Source organism: Stegostoma tigrinum, chromosome 29 (assembly GCF_030684315.1).
Source record: "Stegostoma tigrinum isolate sSteTig4 chromosome 29, sSteTig4.hap1, whole genome shotgun sequence".
In the NCBI taxonomy this organism is placed as follows: domain Eukaryota; kingdom Metazoa; phylum Chordata; class Chondrichthyes; order Orectolobiformes; family Stegostomatidae; genus Stegostoma; species Stegostoma tigrinum.
This window is the reverse complement of record NC_081382.1, coordinates 22,919,461-22,936,962: the sequence shown is the minus strand read 5'-3', so window position 1 is coordinate 22,936,962 and position 17,502 is coordinate 22,919,461. Positions and strand designations below refer to the sequence as shown.

The 17,502-nt window shown below is 40.3% G+C and overlaps 1 protein-coding gene across 10 annotated transcripts in view; it reads right to left on the bottom strand.

The window, feature by feature from the left end:
* The window catches only part of rc3h2 (ring finger and CCCH-type domains 2), a 113,869-nt gene that overhangs the window by 67,663 nt on the left and 28,704 nt on the right, over positions 1-17,502 (bottom strand). For all 10 annotated transcript variants that reach the window (XM_048558504.2, XM_048558507.2, XM_048558508.2 and 7 more), the window contains 2 exons: positions 5,081-5,391; positions 3,525-3,642 (listed from right to left, as the gene is read on the bottom strand). In XM_048558504.2, coding sequence (XP_048414461.1) covers positions 3,525-3,642; positions 5,081-5,311 — 349 coding nt within the window. In that variant the 5' untranslated portion in view covers positions 5,312-5,391. The remainder of the gene's footprint in view (positions 1-3,524; positions 3,643-5,080; positions 5,392-17,502) is intronic.

The window sequence follows — 17,502 nt, the reverse complement described above, 5'->3', positions numbered from 1 at the left end:
TGAGGTAAAAAGGGGGCAATTAGTTACCACTGTGGAAAAGATGTGACAATGAATTTTGTTCTCATTGGCAAAGGACTTTTGTCATGAGAATTTCAGCTCTCGCATAGTGCAGTGGTAACGCAACTACTGCATGCATTGTTTTTCAGCAGGCATTCCTCAAGTGGAGCAGCAATTATGTCGTCAGACCAGCCTAGCAGGGTCTAGGCCTGAAACATCAGCCTTCCTGATCCTCTGATGCTGCCTGGCCTGCTGTGTTCATCCGGCTCTACACCGTGTTATCTCAGATTCTCCAGCACCTGCAATTTCTACTATCTCAGAAGCAGCAAAACAATTTTTCCACAGTGCCCAAAGAAGAAACTAGAAGCACTTAACTTTTTTTAAGAAAACAGCAAATTGAGGATTAAAACAGAGACATGTGGTGAAGGTAAAAGATGATATTTCCAAGAAAAAAAACAATATGGGGAGGCACATGGCTCAGTGGTTAGCATTGCTGCCTCACAGCGCCAGGGCACCAGGTTCGATTCCAGCCTTGGGTGACTGTCTATGTGAAGTTTGCACATTCTCCCTGTGTCTGCGTGGGTTTCCTCCGGGTGCTTCTCACAATCCATAGACATGTTGGCTAGGTGGATTGGCCATGTTAAATTGTCCATAGTGCCCAGAGATGTTTACGTTGAGCGAGTTAGATGTGGGAAATCAGGTGTAGGAAAATACGCCTGGGTGGGATGCTCTTCAGAGCAGTGGTGTGAATTTGTTGGGCCGAATGGCCTGTTTCCACACTGTGGGGATTCTATGATCTATGATCAACCAATGGCATCCTCCATGTTACTGCTCCATGCTTCAATCTTTCTATTCCCATTGATCTAAATTTCTCTACTTAACATCCTTTCTTCCCCTATGCTTACACTGACTGTTCCCTCTCCAACGTTACCCTCTTGCTTTCTGTCGATTCCTCCTCCTTCCCAATGGGGGTAGGGGACTGCAAATCAAGCCCTGAGGCAACCCAAAAATTAAAGTTTTTTTTAAAAAAATGCAGACTTCCCCAATTTACCTGTCTTTGAGCTCCAGGTTGGCAGAAAAAGCACAGGCCATATTTCTATACTTAAAGAGAATTACTAATTATTACAAAAATAAATTCTAACTACAGATAAACAATTATGAACTGTTAACGAAGCTCTCAGTTATTAAATCTTAATTTCTCTCAAACTTCCCCTCTACACACACACACAGAGAGAGAGAGAGAGAGAGAGAGAGAGAGAGAGAGAGAGAGAGAGAGAGAGTAAAGCAGATGAAAAGTAAACATAGGTGCAATGGGTCGAGGGAAAGACTTGGATTCCTGTCCACCAGGTTTGCCAAGATGATCCTGTTGTTGATCAGAACACTGTTTCACGATATTCCTTCTCCAGATACTTTCATATGTTTGCAGGGCGCTCGGTGTGACTGGTTCACACATCTTTGACTTACTAAAAGTTATAACAACTGATGAGGGGAATTAAACTGACTATCTTCAGGCTGGAGATGCTTTTTACTGCAAAGCAGAAACACACTTTCCTTCTGAAGGCCTGACTGATTCTGAAATAGTTAACGTGGCAGAGAAATTAGCACCACCCACTGCTGATGTCAAATTGACAGCTTCTTTGAGATGGACGTGGAGAGATGCAGAAATGCTCACATAACTGTGCATAGTTTACGGAAAGGCAATACATTTCTTATTGCTTACTTTAATTAACTCTCAAAATCTCTAGCATCACAGAAGTAATTCAGCTCATTCACACACCAGGTCTCCAGATGAGCATCATGACTTAGTGCCATTCTCCTGCCTCTTCCCCCATAACCCTGCAAATTAATTTAGTGACAACAATCTAATGCGCTTCTGAATACCTTGATTGTGTCTGCCTCTATCACACTTTTAAACAATGCATTCCACAACTTAATTACATGCTGAATGAAGAATCAGCTTATTTTGTAAATTACCTTAAATCTGTGTCCTTTTATTGTTTACGTCCTCTCTTACTCCCTACTAGTTAGGCAAAAGTAATGGAGTGCCTCATCCAGAAACAAATCACACTTCCTGGCAGCAGTGATTACAATGATAATGGGAACTGCAGATGCTGGAGAATCCAAGATAATGAAATGTGAGGCTGGATGAACACAGCAGGCCCAGCAGCATCTCGGAAGCACAAAAGCTGACATTCGGGCCTAGACCCTTTATCAGAGAGGGGGATGGGGTGAGGGTTCTGGAATAAATAGGGAGAGGGGGGGGAGGCGGACCGAAGATGGAGAGAAAAGAAGATAGGTGGAGAGGAGAGTATAGGTGGGGAGGTAGGGAGGGGGTAAGTCAGTCCAGGGAAGATGGACAGGTAGCAGCCTCAAGGCTGAAGAGACTACAAGAGAGTTGCAGTGGGAGAGTGTTTCCCTGAGATTGGTCCGGAGGGTAACTTCTTCAGGTTAGGCATCCCTGGAAGAGGCTTCGCAGTGAGGTTAAAATTCGATCAGTGATAATGCGAATTGCAGATGCTGGAGAACCCTCACCCCATCCCCCTCTCTGATGAAGGGTCTAGGCCCGAAACGTCAGCTTTTGTGCTCCTGAGATGCTGCTGGGCCTGCTGTGTTCATCCAGCCTCACATTTTATTAGCAGTGGTTACAATGAGGGCAAAGATAGGCTCTTAGGTCATGGCAAGTTGTGGCAGAATACACCATGGTCAAACCAATATATAAAATTGATTTTTAAGCTGCAAAATTGTCTTTTCGAGCAGATTGTATTTTCTGGCCTCTGCCTCTGCTCCACCCAATTGGTTAAATCACCACCCACTATCAAGCTCAAAAGATTTTCTTGGCCCAACAAAGGATACATTTTGCTAACCAGGCCTCATTTCCTTCTTCCAATTATCCCTCTATTTTTATGCTACTCATTTACTCACTTCCACTTACAATCTCTATTAAATGGCCTGGTCTAATTATTCCAAGTCTTTACCTGACTAAGTATAATATTGCCCTTAGTCTTGTCTCTGAGAGATAACATGGATAAGTAGCTGGTAATTTATTGAATGTACAAGAATAAAAGAAGCAACTGAAAAATTGTAGGATAATAAAATGTGAGGCTGGATGAACACAGCAGGCCAAGCAGCATCTCAGGAGCACAATGCTTGGCCTGCTGTGTTCATCCAGCCTCACATTTTATTATCTTGGAATTCTCCAGCATCTGCAGTTCCCATTATCTCTGAAAAATTGTAGACTGACTTAAAAGTCTGTTCTGGCCGATTAGGAAGAAACTGACCAAGTTAATCAAAACATCCCAAATTATTTTAATTGCTTTATATGATTGCACAAAACAAGAAAAAAATTCTTTCCTCTTTAAACTTGGCTGTTACCAAATTTGGGATATACGTTGTAACTACATTTTGCGTTCATATTGGTGAATCAAACAAGTACATTTCTAGCCATTTAAAAAAGGTTAGAAAACAAACAGAAACAAAAATGCTCACTTTCACACCTACGGTTGTAAATTTTAATTTGTTCTACATACCCTTTCCTCCACTAAGAGGTTTCAAGTAGAGTGCTAACTCTTCCACACACTTCTTTGCAACCTCATAATGTTTATTTTCAGTCAAGTTACTCAGGTTCACAGTTTGTTGGTCTGGGACCTAGACACAATTAAAACATTATGTTGACAAGAATTCAACAGAACAAAATATTTCATTGCTGCAAGATTCAAAAGTGGTTATTTTCAGCAGCCTGACCAAATTGAATATGGAAAGCTATTTTAAAACAATAACTGTCAACTAAATAATTAAACAATACTTGATTAGCAGAATAATGCCCATGCCTTTTCTTGCAAGGATACAATGAGTTTAGCATATATACAATAGAGTCAAGATGGATACTATTACAAACTGAATGAATGGGTATCAACTGGGGAAAACCCTAGTGGAAGACTGCAGCTAGAAATTCTATTTGTAGAATGGAAGTAGGTACGGAGAGAATAAAATGTGAATAAAAGCCATATATCAAGACTTATCTGACTATGGTGACTGGTACACGACATAATAAGCCACCATAATGGAACAAATTCTAGGTAAGTGAACCAAGTTTAAAATTTTCTTATTAAAATAAAAAAAAATGTAATATCTAGTAGAAGAGTTATGTGATTTGCTTTCATTCTTGCTAAATTCCCTGTTTTGCTGGTCAACAGAAATAGTAACAAGAACAATTTTTTTTTTTAAAAACTTCCATCTGCCAACTAAACAGAAAAACAAAACTCGTGGGATAAACTGAACTTTTTCCGCAATAATTTGAGAATCATAATCATGAAGGAGTAACAGCTGGTCACAACAAAACACATATACAGTGCATGTGGCCCCTCAAGCATGCATCACCACTGAAGACAATAGCTGATCAGATTGTAATCTGAACGCCACATTATTGCCCAACTAACTTTTCACCCACTTATCTACCAACAATCTATCCACCTCCACCATAAAAATATTCAAATCCTCTGCTACTACTGCCTTTGTTTGAAAGTTCCAAAACTAACAAACTTCAAAAAAAAATTAAGTGCAAAACAATAATTCTGTTCAATTACTCAACATACTACCAACAGCCAATAAACACAAAAGAAGAGAAATAAAATCATATCCTGAACAAAGTGGTTGTTTTGTTCTTACGCTGTCATTTCACATTCCTCATAACCTTATCATTAAATTTTCAACACTGGACTTAGCTTTCAAAAAGTTCCATTATAGTCTGACCTTCATACATGTATAGATAACTCAGTTTTAGTTATGTCATAATGAACATTTGTATCCACACTTGATGCATCCTGAATAGGAACATTATGCCTGTTCTCCAAAATCTTTCAGATGAACTAGTAATTAGAATATCACAAGGATTTGACACTCCAGTACTGGTTGAAGGTTAATTTAATAACATCAGTAATTCTCCTATAAGCAGCAAATGTTGACAGATGTTTTTAATGCAAGTTCAACAATTAGTTAAGCATTTACTGCTATAAATATCAAACACAAAAATTCAATTGAAGTGTGAAAAAACCTAAATATTTGAAACAGTATAAGTAACATTTACCTGTGCACCGACTAACTGCAGAAGCGCAAAATTCACAGGAAGAACATCGATGTCTGTGTTAATGGCAGTCTGGTCAAAGGGACATGCTTTACGATGTAGTTTGTTCAGGCAAGTTTTACACACAGTATGTCCACAGCCCAAGCTGATGGGTTTGTGTACGTTCTCATCAAATTCATTGTAGCAGATGGGACAGGAGAGGAATTCTGTCCACTGTGATGCTTGCACAGGCATTTTGAAAGTTGGTCTGGGTTCTGTTTCAGTGCTAATGGTTGACTAGCATAACGCTATTGTACTGTCAAAGATTTAGACAGCTAGAAAGAAAATAAAAATCATTTGGTTAAGTTCTCATAAAGCACACTTTATATCTTAAAAAAAACACTTTCCACTTTTCCTTACCTATTCATCTCCATTACTGCAAAGGTTGGACTTTCCACAAGAGAAAATCGTTAAAATTAAGATGTTTTTTTAAAAAGAGGAGAAGGAATAGACTAGAATGCACACATTGCATGTACATTATGATCTTGGTGGCAGTACTGGGTTATTTGTCCTGTAATAACTATTTAGGTGTACCCTTAATTTTAAAACAATTCTCCCTAGTTTTCTGGGCTCAACCACAACAGTAAACCTCCTCTCCATATCCTCATTGTCAAAACCATTCAAGATATTATGCATTCAAACAGTATCTCTCATGCTTCTAAATTTTAGTGGAAAAAGTCTTAGCCTGTTTATTCCTTCCCCTCACAAGGCAAGCCTCTTAATCCAGGTATCAATCTATCAAACCTCCTCTGAACTGTCTCCAATGCATTTACGTTGTCTATTAAATAATAGACCTAAACTACCCGGAGTATCTTACCAATACGCTGTATAAACCAGATCACAACATCCTAACTTACATGTTCAATTCCTCTCTCAATAAAGGAAAGAATCCCATTAGCCTTCTTTCTTACATGCCGCACCTGCATACTAACTTTTTCTGACACATGCAGTAAAATACCCAAAGCTCCCTGGCACTTCAGAATTCTGCGGTGGTTTTCTATTTAAGTAATACTCTGCTTTTTCATTCATGCCAAAGTGAACAATTTTATATTTTCCCCACACTTTATTCCAATGAGATATATATGCCTGCTCACTCAAACTCTACAAGTCTTCTTCACAACATACTTTCCTACCATCTGCCAATTTACCCACCATGCCTTTGCTTCCCTCATGAAAGTAATTGATGAGAATTGGTAAGAAGTTGAGATGGGTCCTCCCTTTGAACATTTTCTTTATAGTACAAGTATATTTATTTTACATAGTCCAAAATATCACATTAAATGTCTGCCACTGCATCTCTATTGATCTACCCTTTAGCACATTCATTCCAACTAGCTCAAATTTCACACCCACATAATTGCCAGTTTAAGTTTAAAATACTAGCACAATCTTTTCCCTTAGAAACTGGATGCAAGATTTACTGATGTTGCATTTGCTGTTAAGTAGGAATATTTCAATTCCAAAGTCATTAATTAACCTTCTCATAATACACAAGTTTAATATAACCAGCTCTCTGGTCAGTTCCAGAATATACACTCTTAAAAGCATTCTATGAACTCCTCATCCAGGGCACTACAGCCGATCAGATCTTTCCAGTTCATATTTAGATTCACCTCACTCAGAAATATTGTTATCCCTAATCACAAGAATCTGGTATTTTTTCTGGCATACTTTCACCCCCAACTTAATAATTAATCTCCTCCCAGACTGATTCTACATCCTGTTTGCCTGAACCAAGATCATCTCTAAGTACTGACCAAATTGATTGCTTAATAGCACTATTCCTCCATTTTTACCTCTGCTCCTATTTGAGTATCATGTAACTCTCAATGTTCAAGACCCAATCCCTGTCATTCTGTACCCATGTCTCTGTAATGGCCATCAGATCGCATTTATTTACTACAATGTGTGCTATCAATTTCACTTAGTTTGTCATGAACATTTAGGTTTTTGGAGACAGGCCAAGCACACTCCAGGTTTCCTAGATATACCAACAGGCCCAGATATCACTGTAGTCATTGGAGCAACAAGGATAGAAGGGAGGTTAGAATTGTGATCAGAGATAATGGGAACTGCAGATGCTGGAGAATTCAAGATAACAAAGTGTGAAGCTGGATGAACACAGCAGGCCAAGCAGCATCTCAGGAGCACAAAAGCTGACATTTCGGGCCTAGGCCCTTCATCAGAGAGGGCGATGGGGGTGAGGGTTCTGGAATAAATAGGGAGAGAGGGGGAGGCAGACCGAAGATGGAGCGAAAAGAAGATAGGTGGAGAGGAGAGTATAGGTGGGGGGTTAGGGAGGGGATCAGTCAGTCCAGGGAAGACGGACAGGTCAAGGAGGTGGGATGAGGTTAGTAGGTAGGAAATGGAGGTGTGGCTTGGGGTGGGAGGAAGGGATGGGTGAGAGGAAGAACAGGTTAGGGAGGCAGAGACAGGCTCGGCTGGTTTTGCAAGGCAGTGGGGGGGGGGGAGAGAGGGGAAGAGCTGGGCTGGTTGTGTGATGCAGTGGGGAGAGGGGATGAACTGGGCTGGTTTTGGGATGTGGTGGTGGTGGGGGTGGGGGTGGGGGGGGGGGGGGGGGGAGAGATTTTGAAGCTGGTGAAGTCCACATTGATACCATTAGGCTGCAGGGTTCCCAAACGGAATATGAGTTGCTGTTCCTGCAACTTTCGGGTGGCATCATTGTGGCACTGCAGGAGACTTTGGTTTCAATCCGGGTGCCTCTTCCTTGCAAAGAAGCAGGTTAGTGCCAGTAGGCACCCAACCAGAGGATACAAGACACACAATGTCTGGAGTCTGCAGGTATGTATTACCTGCTCCAAATTTTGGTCACACATAATTTCCTTTCACAAAACCATGACGACTCTGCCTGATTACCTTGAAATTATCCAAGTGTTCGGCTACATAGCTCCTTTATTAATAGATTCCACCATTTTCCTGTGATAGATGTTAAACCAACTGGACTGCAGTTTCATGCTTTCTGCCTCCTTCCATTTTTGAATTGAGAGTTTACATTTGCTATTTTCTAATCAAATCGAACTTTTCCTGAATCTAACAAATTTTGGAAAATGTAAACCAAATCAACAATCTCACTGACCACATCTTTTAAGACTCTAGGATAAAGTTCATCAAGACCAGGGGCTCGTTAGCTGCAGTTCAACATTTGCTCAGTACACTTCCCTGGTAATCGCAATTTTTCCCCCAAGTGTCTCCTTCACTTTCATTTTCTGATTTACAGTTGTTCATAGTTTCAGATGTTTCTACAGTGAAGAGCAATGCAAAATGTTAAAAGCATAAGTAATAACGAATTCCCAGACTCAATTTAGACTCTCACGGACAGGCACATGGACAGGATCATCCAACCTGCCCATTAGCAATAAGACATTGTCTGGTAATTACAAACTAACAAGGAAGTTTAATTATGGAAAGTCTACTGCATTTTTCAATTCAGCATTATTTTCAAAATATTCTGGAGGTTTGCAGAATGTTAGAAAAGAAAGTATCAACTGATATAAATTTGTAACAATATTATATGACAGCATGCAGACTTCATAAATGTCATGACTTGAAGGAAACCATTTTTGGAGCAGAAACTGAAATGTTTCTGCAATCCTTGACTAAAATTACAAATTTATGACATTTCAGAGTATGCACTGCAATGTTAAAGTCAACTCAATTACAGTTCAGCTTCTTTATTTATAAGTCAACAATTATCTTTGAAATTCATCAGTATTTCATCTCAAATCCTCTCTGTCAGAAAGAAAGTTTTTAATAAGAACCAGTGCCTTTTTCCAATGTCCCTCGCTGAACAACCCTGGGGCTTTCCAGAGTAACACTGCCACTTTAATATTAAGTTTTAGCATATCTACACACTGGTAACTTGAGCAAACTTGGAACAGGTCCAAGAATGACAAGCTCTTTTGCATTGGCTATTTACATCCAGAAAAGGGAAATGGTATTAATGTTGTTATCTTAAATCAACAATGAAAAACAGCTGTAATGTTAACATCTTCATTAATGGCACATATTAATAAAGATTTGTTGCATTTACAACTGAAACAATTCCACACAGAATGCACTCAAATCAAAATATTAGTTAAAACAAAACTTTTTAACTGGTTACAAAAATGCTATTAACAATCAATTCTTTGATTTGGGAGGGTAGTGAGTTACAAACTATTTTTAAGAGTTAAATGAAAAATTAGTCAAGCATGTCTAAAAAAAAACCTCATTCTTGTATTTATGCTTTTAAATCCTAATGTCACTAGCTACAATGATTTGCTCTTTGTGTGCTGACCATGAGATTTTGGCTAGTTTCAAAGTCAAAGGATCGAAATGGGGAAAAAAAAGGAAGAGATTTGCAAACGCAACTTTGGATCGAGGGGATGGGAAAGGAGGAGATGCAGAAAAGTTGTACATTTCCATAAGAGTTGAGGAAATAGAGGACAAACGTCTGTATTAAAAGTTGACTTGTTATCATGCTTACATTGAAAAAAAAATCGACCCAAGCATGCAGATCTGTATTTTGTGCACGGTTAAAACCACAGCACATATATCTACCCTCTTTCTACACATTGTATCGCTTCAAAAATATTTCTACACAAAAGTTTATGGTTATATTACTGAAGACAATTCAGGCTCTTTAATTATTAGTTAGTAAATTATTCGTGCAACCTGGATGGTATTTAAGTAACATGTCCTTCAAAGTCATGAACAGACATTACATCTTAAAATATACAGCAATGTTAGTGAACATGATTAAAGCAAAAATCAAGTTAGCACTCTTGCATGTTTTGAGTTATGACTTCAAGACAACGTTAACTAAAATTTTAGACCACAGTCCCCACTCTATTTTTCAATTCAATTTGCTTCAACTCAATTCTTGTGTGTCAGAGCAATTGAGGAAACAGTTGGTGTTGTAAGGTGTGAGATTTAATATAATTGTTGAGATTGGTTGGCTCGCCGTGCTGGTTTGTTGTCCGCAGACGTTTCATTACCCTGCTGGGTAGCATCATCAGTGCAGCCTCCGACGAAGCATCGGTGTGTTTTCCAGCCTGGTTTTTAAACTCAGGAGTCCATTGAGCTGGATTGCCTCACTTCCAGTTTTCCTTTGTAGTGGCCTTTAACTTCATCAATTTCCCTGACATATACACTCCACGATGAAGGAAAACCGGAAGTGAGGCAATCCAGCTCAACGGACTCCTGAGTTTAAAAACCAGGTGGGAAAACACACCGACGCTTCGTCGGAGGCTGCACTGATGATGCTACCAAGCAGGGTAATGAAACGTCTGCAGAACAACAAACCAGTTTGGCAAGCCAGCCAACCTCAACAACTACAACCTGAGCTATAAAATAATTATCATTTATTTGAGAGTTTTGATTTTGAACCAGTGGCATAAAGGTTGTGGTGGGTGTATTAAGGGATTTAATGATTAACCTGCAGTATTTCTGCAAAAATGAATCTATTTTACAATGTGAAAAAGACACTTCCTGGATTAATGATAGTAATTTGTTTGCGCTAGGAGAGGTTTACAAGCAGACAGTGTAAACATTGAGGAGCATTAGCTTGCTTTCTGCTTAGAAGGATAGGATTTTTTTGGCTTAGGGAAGAACACACCTTGGGTGCAGAGATAATGAGAACTACAGATGCTGGAGAATCCAACATAACAAAGTGTGAAGCTGGATGAACACTGCAGGCCAAGCAGCATTTTAGGAGCACAATTTCAATTCAGAGAAGACATGTTTGAAATTAGTGGTTTGAAACTGCTCCTACTGGAGAAACGAGTTTATTCAGAAAAGTTAGGGAATAGGTGAAATCAGTATAATGATTTTAAGTTCCAGATCAGATGTCTTTGGTTACAACTCTTAAAGGTTTTTAAAAGTAGAAAGAGATAGTTCAAGCTCAGTTGTGCAACTACTCAAGGAAAAGGCTACCAACAATGGTGCGGATGTATATGGGATTGCATTTTTTCTATGCATTTCAAAATCTTTCAAAAATTGTGGTAAAGGTATAGCTTGGTTTATTATATTTCTTTTTTTCCTAACAAACTTCCATTGAAAAACCAAATCTGTAGCGTTGCATGTTTACATTTCAGAGAATGTCCCTGTCAAATAAAATGAAAACAAAAATTAGCAAACCAGATTTCAGTCCAATACCATGTGCTGGTATCATAGATCAAACTAAAAGGCAGATAGATTCACCAAAGCCAGGGATCTGGATTAATTATTATCCAAAAATAGACATCACAACTTTTAAGAGGATATTATCAGTCAATATACCTCCATCATACTGCTGGCTAAGCAGCAGAGGAGCAGGAAAGTTTGACATTTTGGGTCAAGACCCTTCCTCAGAAATGGGGGGGGGAGGGGAAGGAGATTCTGAAATAAATACGGATACAGGGGGAGGTGGATAGAAGATAGGGTGAAAGGAGACAAACAGGTCAAAGAGGCGGGGTTAGAGCCAGTGAAGGTGAATGTAGGTGGGGAGTTAGTGGGGGGATAGGTCAGTCCAGGGAGGACAGACAGGTCATGGAGGCGTGATGAGGTTAGTGGGTAGGAGATGAAGGTGGTGCTTGAAGTTGGAGGAATGGTTAGGGAGGCGGGGACTAGCTGGGCTGGTTTTGGGATGTGGTCGGGGGAGGGGAGATTTAGAAGCTTGTGAAGTCCACATTGATACCCTTGGGCTGCAGGGTTCCCAAGCGAAATATGAGATGCTGTTACTGCATCTTTTGGGTGGCATCATTGTGGCAATGCAGGAGGCCCAGGATGGACATGTCATCCAAGGATTTTGGGGGGTGGGGGGGTGGAGAATGTTGAAATGGTTTGCGACTGGCAGGTGTAGTTGTTTGTTGCGAACTGAGTGTAGGTGCTCCGCAAAGCTGTCCCCAAGCCTCCGCTTGGTTTCCCCAATGTAGAGGGGGGGGACACAATGGGAATAGCGGATACAGTATAACATATTAACCGATGTGCAGGTGAACATCTGTTTGATGTGAAAAGTCTTCTTAGGGCCTGGGATGCAGTGAGGGAGGAGGTATAGGGGCGGGTGTAGCATTTGCTTCGGTTGCAGGGAAAAGTGCCGGGGCTGGTGGGGCTTGAGGGGAGTGTGGAGCAGACAAGGGAGTCATGGAGAGAGTGGACCCTCCAGCTTTAAACCGTGTTATCGCAGATCGTCCAGCATCGACAGTTCCTACTATCTCTCTCCATCGTACTGTTGTCGTCCCCTTTTTTCTTAATATTAATCCCCTTCCATTTTACATATCATTATGGATTCTGCTCACATTCATCCCCAACTGAAATGTCCTAGTATTCATTTATGCAAAATAATTCATGTTAAGTGAAAGCTTTGAATCTCATGTCAGATAGGGGCAGCATGGTGGCTGTATTCTGCCTCCAAAGTTGAGGTAAACAACAGAGTCAGAAAAGTTTCGAGAGCTAGGGAGGAGAAAGGCTGTGGAGGAATTTGAAAACAAAGATGAGCAATTCTAAATTGTAAAGTGTTTGTCAAAACTAAATGATGCAAATCAGGAAATGGGCAGCAGAGTCTTGCACCTGAAAATCTTGAAGCATCTACTAGTGGAGATTTGTTGCCTTCAAGATTTTAAAACTGTGGTGTACTTTCTAATAGACCTCTGTTGTTTACCCCAACTTTGGAGACAGAATACAGAAAAGAATCACAAAGATGGTACCGGATTACACTGTTCAAACTAATTCCATTTTCTCTCTACCACCTTTTTTGAACGATGAGGTTACATTAGCCACCCTGCAATCCATAAGAATGGTTTCAGAGTCTTATAAAATCTTGAAAGATAACTGACAATGCACCCACTACCTTGAGGACCACTTCATTAAGGACTCTGGGATCTGCTGGCCTTTAATGCCATCAATTTCCCTAACATCATTTCCCTTTTAAGATGGACTTCCTTCAATTCCCCCTTTCAGTAGGCCACGCGTTTCTTGGCATTTTTGGGATATTATTTATGTCCTTTTTTGAGAAGACTGAGCCAATATATTAAACACTGAACTAAAGCTGGCATAGCCCATGCCACAATGCTGCAACCATGATGCATCATTCTAAGAACAGAGCTTAGATATCTTGACTCCTTGCAAAGGCTACTCAATTAGTCTCCTTTTCCCTTGGCTGTGCTAATATTTCCACTGCAAGTATTGATTTTGTTCCTGAAGTTTGGCCCAGAATTCAGCAGTTTAAATTTCAGCAAAAGGATGACAAAGAGATTATTTTCCCCATCTTCAAAATCAGAGTCTAAGCTGGTGGTGAACATACAAACTGATTTTAAAAGCTTCCGTAAGTACGTGAAGAGAAAAAAAGATTAGTGAAAATAAATGTAGGCCCCTAATGGTCACAGAGTCAGAAACTGGGGAAGATAGTGGGGAATAGAGAGATGGTGGGCCAATTTTGAGTGATGAGTCCTGATGAAGAGTTTAGGCCTGAAATGTCAACTCTCCTGCCCTTTTGATGCTGCCTGACCTGTGGTTTTCCACCAGCTCCACGCTGTATTGACTCCAGCATCTGTCGTTCTTGCTACCTTCATGTTTCCTCATCTTTGTTTCAGTATAATAAACTAATATTTACTTGTTTTTGAGTGCATCACTTAGTATAAAGCAGAATGTGTTCAACAGTCAGTTTTGATTCAAACATGACAGACTATGAGTCACAACTAACACTTCACTGTAGTACTGAGAGACTAGTTTCCTCAACTAGCCAATTAATGATCCTTTCTTTTTGGGAAATTACCACAGCACCTACAACCTTCCTTTTCTCTTTAAAGTCCTTGAGCATGCTACAAACCAAATGTATGCTCATCATCTTTGTCAGAACCTGAAGCTTGATTCCCTCCAATGAGATTTCTATCATACCAAATAAGCACATATCTGGTTTTTTTTTTAAACAGGAAAAAAGGAGTTGTGCAAGGGAACATGCGTTATTGGCTAAGCCAGCATTTATTTCCCAGCTATAATTGCACTAAAGAATATGCTGGTGAACTGCCTCTTTGAAGCACCACAATCCATGGGGTGTAAGAACACCCACAGAGCTATTAAGAAAGCAGTTTCAGGGTTTTTACCCAATGGAGAAGGCAGGCAATAAAGTTCCAACACAGAATGATATGCAACTTGGAGAAGAATTTCCAGGTGACATAAGTCACTAGTTTTGGAAAATATTGTCAAAGGAATCTTGGCAAGTTGTTGCAGTGCATCTTATAGATTGAACATCATTATGTGGTGCTGAAGGAAATGAAAGGGGGTGGATAGGGTGGCAACCAAATGGTCTGCTTTGTCCTGGATAATGTCAAACTTTTCATGTGTATTATTGGTGTGGCATCCATCTAGGCAAATGGGGAGCATCCTGTCACATTTCTGACTTGTGCATTTGGGAGACTGGAAAGGTGTCATTTGCTGCAGAATTCCTAGCCTCTGACCACTGTTGTAGTAATAGTATGTGCAAATTTGGTCTAGTACAGATTATGGGCAACGGAAATACCACGGATGTTGATTTTGGATGATTCGATGGTAATGCCATTGAACATCAAGCAGAAGTGGTTAGAATCTCTCTTGTTGGACAAGGTGATTATTGTGATGCAAATGTTACTTGCCATTTAATAGCCAAGTTTGAACATTATCCAAATCTTGATGTACATGGATTACTTCATTATCTCAAGAATCATAAATGGTGAACATTGCAAGGTTTGACATCCTCCTTTGACATTACAATGGAAAGAAGGTCATTGGTGAAGCACCTGAAGATGAATGGACTCAGGACACTACCCTAAGGAACCCCTACACAGACGTCCTCGGACTGAAATGTTTCCCTCCAACAACTATCATTCTGTTTGCTAGCTCAGACTCCAACCAGAAGAACTTTCCTCCCAATTCCCATTGACTCTACTTCTTTAGTATCATCAGGTGTCTTCAGACATTTCTCTGTGTCATATAGAAGAAACTAAATTAGATGAAGACTAGTGTAATGCCTCTGAAAGAGGCAGAGATGGATCAACCACTCAGCACTTCTGGCTGAAGACAGATGCAAATACTTCAGTCTTGTCTTTTGCACTGAATAAATACTGAAAGAACTGCAGAGGTTGTAAATTAGAAACAAAAACTGAAGTTGCTGGAAAAGCTCAGCAGGTCTGGCAACATCAGCGAAGAGAAATCAGAGTTACCGTTTCGGGTGGGGTGGCCCCTCCTCAGAACTAACAGTAGCTAGCAAAATATCTGTTTATATGCAGAACATAGGGTGGGAGGAAAGGGGAAGGAGTAAACAATAGGTGGGGATAGAGGCAAAAAAAAGTGACAGAACAGCAGGTAATGACTTGGCTAGGATGGTGAATATCTATTAATGGGGACAGTTAGTGGCTAACAACAGGTAGTGTGTAATGGCAGACTGTGTGGTAACAAGGCCTGGCATGTGAAGTAAGGGGCTACGACATGGGAAAAATTATTGAACTTTATCTTGAGTCTGAAGGGCTGCAGCGTCCCCAAGCAAAAATGAGGTGTTGTTCTTCCAGCTTGCACTGAGTTTTGCTGGAATACTGCAGCAGGCCTATGAGAGATTTTGACCAGGGACCAGACTAGTGTGTTAAGCTGGCGGGCAAGTGGAAGCTCAGGGTCTTTTTTGCGAGAACATAGATGTTCTGTGAAGTGGTCAACCAGTCTACGTTTTGTTTTCCCAATGTAGAGGAGACCTCATTGTGAGCAGCAAATGCAGTAGACCAGATTCTGTGAGGTGGTGCTTCACCTGGAAGGTACATTTAGGCCCTCAGATATTGACGAGGGAGTAGGAAAATGGGCAAGTATTACACTGGTTGCAGGGGAAGGTGCCGTGGGGCTGTGAGGGGTGTTGGCAGTGAAGGAAGAGTGGACCAGGGTGTCCCACAGAATACAGTCCTTGGGGTAAGCATACAAGGGAGGGGGACGGGAATAGGTATCTGGTGATAGCATCTTGCTGGGCTGGCAAAAATGGCAGGCGATGGTCTTCTGGATGTGGACACTAGTGGAATGGTAGGTAAGAAGGGGAACCCTATTGCTGTTACAGGAGGAAAAGGTGGAGACGGCAGAAGTGCGGGAGATGGGTTGGGCTGCTTGAGGGCCTGTTGGAAACAGTGCTACGGAATCCTCAGTTGAGGAGGAAGGTGGGCAATTCGGAGGCTCCCCTGTCAAAGTTGGCCTGATCACAACATATGCAGTGGAACCGTGAAAATGGAATGGAGTTTTTAGGAAGCAGGATGTGAGGTTGTACAGACCAGGTGGTTGTGAGAGTCAATGGGTGCAAAATGGATATCAATGGCCAGAAATGGGAACAGAGACTTTTTTCGCATAGTTGTGCTGGGCTGCCCTGTGATGAGGGACAGGGACATTTGTGGAGCCCCATCTCCTGTCAGTTGTTTAATTGTCCACCAACATACATGATTAGATGTGGCAGGGCTTCAGAAGAGAGATCTGATCCATTTGGTTTGCAGATCATTAAGACTACTTTTACTTTTTTATTTGTAATATTACACCAATAAAATGAAGCCAAATGAAGCCACACCCCAACTCCTCAAACTACAATGTATTGCACACAAAGATGTTTCATTTTTGGCACAGTCACTGTCAGAAGCAATACCGTAGCAGATTGCCTACTATTTTAGAAAATGACTAATCGAGAATGTTTATGCAGCCATGCTTAACGACAAAAGCTAAGAAAGACACATACTATGCTTGAAGCACAGCAGTTTATCAATACGTTTCAAACCTAAGATTGCATTTAATTCTGAAAACAGCAACTGTTATAAAAGATATACTTTAATTTTGGACAATAATATTGTGTAACAGAATATCATACAGCTACCTTTACATCTATTTTAACTACTTATACAGTTTATTACCTAGAAACTAAATAAAGGAGTAACAAAAACCTAAGAATAGCTATATATAATAAGTCAGAAGGATTAATGATCAATGTCTAGTAGAAAAACCTAGCAATGAATCAAAAGCACTGTGCACTACACACCAGATCTTAAAATCAACTGCTACGTTACTATCCATATTTAGAACTAAGCTAAGAGATTGAGATATTTGATGAAAGATCCAAGATCCCTACATCTGTCCCACTACCAATTTTGAATGCAGTCTATTTGGCCACACCTTCAAAACTTCCTTCTCTGTTGACAGTTCCATCACAATCAGTTTCTAATGCCATAATGTGAATGTAGAACATTTCACACCTGGAAGGTATACTAACCACTTGATAGTTTAATAAAGGCTCAAAAGGCTGATCAGTCTTTCACATACAGTAAGATGGGAACACATGCTTTAAATTAAAGAAGCTGCTCAGTCTCTGAAAAACAGATGGATGCACAAAATAAGCAGGTCCATCAACCAGTGATATTTAA